The following is a 4,224-nucleotide window of genomic DNA, read 5'->3' as shown; positions in this document are numbered from 1 at the left end:
CTGGAACCGAACCCGCAATATCTCCAAGGTACGCCTGTACTGATTCAGCTTCACAGCTATTGCCTGGAACAGGTCCTGTCCCTGGTGGTTTTCACAAGGACAGCTTGACAGTTCTTGTGATGCCATGTCTTCAACTCAGTATATCGAATCCAGCAACTTGCATGGTGGATCACAGCCTGCCAGCCTTCAAACCATATTAGAAGCTCCATGAACTGGGTGGCATTTTCAGCCACACACATCACTTGATCTTGAATGTTGCAAGATCACCTTAGAAGATCACAAAGCTCAAGCATGCACTGTGTGCTGGGTGCGATTTCCAGCTCCTTGCTCAAAAGCTGCTGGTAGTACTGCATATGCTTGGTGTGGTAATGGACTACGCTGAACCACAATTTCCACCTTGTGAGCGCAGACTCTGGTAACAGTGGCACGGCACAATGGTATGCAAGTCCCCAGTTTGACGAGCAACAGACACCCTGTACCTTATAGCCTGGACAGTGCTTGAAGGCTTTCTTGAAAGAGGACACTAGGCTTTTCACATCACAGAACTACATGTGCCAGATGTCACTTACTAAAGGCAGAATGTGTGCATTGCAGGTGACATGACCTGCATTGGGCAGCATTCCTTGGAGCACATCGGAGAAAGCCTTGCACACACGTACACTGCACTGTCAGACAGGAATGCTGAGATATTGTTAAATTCTAAGCCATAGCTGACAATTACCTTTGTTCTGGCTTGAGACATGGTAGAAAAATTGACAGATGCAAGGTGGACTGGATCTCTTTGAAACACAGGCAGGTCCCAGTCTGTCTAGCTCCCTGGTACAAATAAAATGTACAGCATGTAGCTATCTTGTCAGTGGCTTCATTGGCCACAACGGAGAAGGATTCATACTCTGCCGATAAGCACTCTGCGGACTGTATATGCAAAGCAATCACTGCAAAGAGAGAGTCTTGGCAAAGCTTGTTAGCACACAAAAAATGCCAGCATTTGGTATGGTTTGGTTCACCTTAATTTTGGGTGATAAAGTTTCTCCAGTGGAATGTTCACTGCCGTGAAAACCTTTATGAGAAAAAATACCACCTCATGCCTTGCCAAACTGCTATTTGTGGTCCTTTTAAAGAGCAAGGACAGAGCAAGAAACAAACGACTGCGACCTTCAGCCTCCGTAACAGCCTTTTACTTCACATGCACTTCTACTCTAAGTGTCAATCTATACTGGTTTTCTTTGACACATCCAGTCCCACTGCAGGCAGTACAGAACAGTCTGCCTCCATCTGAGTGCAAGGTCCCTCCAGGACACTGACTTACACAGTTCAGTGCTAAAATGTATTTGGCTATCTTGGAGGATTCCTTCTCAGTGGTCATGCTGAAGAATCCTTCTCAAGCTATACCACGCCTTATCAGCATGTCTGTGGCCCCTTTAAAAAGCTGCCGCCAAAACCCTCTCACTTCTCTGACTGGTCCCAGACTGGCTCCTGGACTAAGCCTAGGTCACGGGCTCAGCCTCTGATTTACTCCCTGTTCTCCTTCCTTGCCCTCCCCCCAAATCTCCCACCCCCATACTTCAGGACTGCAGGGCTTCCTGCCCTTTTCTCTGCTCACAGCTTAGGTTTTTTTGGTTGCGGGGGGAGTGGGTTGCAATGGACCCCACAAAAATCACAGAGCCTGCCATTTTTTGTGGAGCCCACCTGATTTCATGTTTTATGCAAAAAAGGTACACTCACAAATTTGGTAGGTTCCTAATCATAGTCCATACTGCCCACATTACAAAACTACTGAAGGACTTGACATGATTGTCAATTAGGAGCAACCCCGGATAGATATAGTAAAGGCTCTTTCTGGTCAGCTCTGCCATGCATTTGTCTAAGGTGCACTGGAAGGTTTGAACAAAGCCTGCCAAGAAGTATACTGGCACAAGGTCGTGCTCAAACATAGCAAGTTCTTCACGTTCAGAAGAAGAGCATTTCTGCACTTCAAACTTACCCCATCAGGTAAGGGTGAACTCAAACATGCCGTATCTCCCCATTCAGGCTGCTTCCTGATCCAGAAGCAGTATAGCCCCATATGCACAGCACTGCAGGCATGAAATACAGTGAGGGCACAGCTACGTGCTTTTGGTATGTTTAAAGATGCCACTACAAAACACAAGAAATGTGTGGTATAGGCAGGCTCCCCCAAATCAATACCACCACATTTTAATACCACCACAATTATAAGGTAATTTTTATTAAGCCATTAATTAAACTCTGCTGCTTCTCTTCCTCCTACTACAGTCTCTGTGAAACCCATTAGCCACCACTGCAACAAAACAAAAATATTTCAATCCCCTCATACAAGTGCTGTGAATAAAAACAATCACAGGCAGAGACTCATGCCAAACACAGAATCCTGATTTCATTCAGTTCCTAGCGATGCTTTCATTCATACATTTATACACAATGGTCTTGTTTCACAACAAAGATTCATTCTCAGAGGGTTGAAACTTTGTATTTTAAGAAGGGGGTTTGCTTGTCATAATTCTGCAGAAACTGTATAAATAGTGATAAAAATAACCAATTGTCAATATAAGCTTTCTGATTCCTCTTTAACCTGTTTTGCCCTTCTTGGGTTCAATCATTCAAATAGTTATTGCCACACACGCACTTTAGACTGTGCAAAATGCTACTAGAACCAAATCAGGCAGCCAAATGAAGCAGCATGAGGTTTCTAGCGTAACATTTAATGGTGTGTACAGGCTTGGGCCCTTATTGGCTAAAACGAAAACTGCAGTAATTCTTCTGGTCTTTGGTACAAGTGTTTGAAAAGCAGGAATTAATATGCACATTATTGTAGCCAGCTCTGTATACATAGTTTTTGCCGTCTATTTAGTCTACATTTTCTAGTTTCCCCACAACAAACAAAGTATACGGACCTCCACCTATGTACCCAGTGCCCACCCAAAAATCCCACAGCCACTAAAGGACTTAGTTTTCAAAACTAACTATCCAACATATTTAGTATTAGCGTGCGAAAGCCTATCCGTCTCAGGCTTCAGATACTCCCCAAATCCAAACAGGTGTCCTACGTGCAAGCCCCAGGTCTCGAGCTGGCCTTGGGATTCATACACCGTCTTGCTTGATCTCAGCCAAAAGGTGGAAAAGCAATCCTCCATTTCCATCTATCATCCTAAATGACATGACTGGATCAAGGAATGGGAACCATGGGAAGTCACAAACAAGTTCCCTGTGACCAACCCCACTCATCAACCTGCTGGCTTTGAACAATCACAGCAAGAGCAGTCCTTGCTAAACAGGCTGAGGGGCAGGCCAAGGCCCCTACACAGCCACTGGGGCCTCACTGCTAACCCGCTGTGCGCTTGTGGAGATACAAACAAGGCCCCACAACATGGAGGAGCGTCTCCTCGACAAACCAAATGGTGGATTCATAACTTTGAACTCGCCTACTGAGGCCACTGCTTGGCTTCACAGACTTGCAGTCACTACGTAATAATAATAACACAGCCCTAAAACACAAGGAAGCAGAGGCAGATCCCCACAACTGCTGTCCTCCATGTGAAAAATACCCAAAGTACAGGCTGGGAACATCTGCCTGCGGTCACTCGAGAGACACAGATGGAGGCAGGAGCGAGGGAGCCCCTGTTTTCCCCACTCAAGAACCGGCGCGTTGTAGTGGGTCAGGCCGCGGGCCCACCTCGCCCAGGAGCCTGGGCCAGGCAGGGGCCGCGCGGGAGTGACAGAGAGCCGGGACTACGGCTTCCCCCCGCCCCACTACTGCAGGCCTGGGAGGCGGCGACCTCCTGCGGGCAGCCCCGCGGCTCCACCCGGGGCCCGGCCCGAGGACAGGAGTAGGCCTAGCTGCTCCCTGCCCAGCCCGGGACTCGCCCGCCCCCCGCAAGGGGCTGCCCGGCCAGAAGGTGCCCGGCGCCGCCCGCCCTCACCTGGCCAGGGCGCGAGGCGCGCGTGGAGGCAGCGGCCCCAGGACTCTGCCCAGCCGGAGCAGCCGCGCAGCCATCCCGCTGCCGCCGCCTGAGCCCTCCCGGGGAGTGGGGCGAGACCGGGCGAGGTGGGGCAGCCGCCACCTCTGAGTCCACGCAGGTGGGAGGAGCCCAGCGCGCACCCTCCCCCCCGCAGCGCCGGCGGGGCCTAGGCCGGGCACGGCCCTGCTCGCATACCAGGCGCGCGTGCGCACGCACACACACACACGCACACCCCCCCCCCGGGGTG

The 4,224-nt window shown here is 50.0% G+C and overlaps 1 protein-coding gene across 2 annotated transcripts in view; it reads right to left on the bottom strand.

Moving 5' to 3' along the window:
* ACADL (acyl-CoA dehydrogenase, long chain) overlaps positions 1-4,045 on the bottom strand; it is a 30,596-nt gene extending 26,551 nt beyond the window's left edge. For both annotated transcript variants that reach the window (XM_019523422.1, XM_019523424.1), the window contains exon 1: positions 3,939-4,045. In XM_019523422.1, coding sequence (XP_019378967.1) covers positions 3,939-4,012 — 74 coding nt within the window. In that variant the 5' untranslated portion in view covers positions 4,013-4,045. The remainder of the gene's footprint in view (positions 1-3,938) is intronic.
* Positions 4,046-4,224: the final 179 nt, after the last annotated feature.

Source organism: Gavialis gangeticus, unplaced genomic scaffold, assembly GCF_001723915.1.
Source record: "Gavialis gangeticus isolate Ggan-Ray unplaced genomic scaffold, GavGan_comp1, whole genome shotgun sequence".
In the NCBI taxonomy this organism is placed as follows: Eukaryota; Metazoa; Chordata; order Crocodylia; family Gavialidae; genus Gavialis; species Gavialis gangeticus.
The sequence above is the reverse complement of the archived record's forward strand: the minus strand, read 5'-3'. Positions and strand labels throughout refer to the sequence as shown.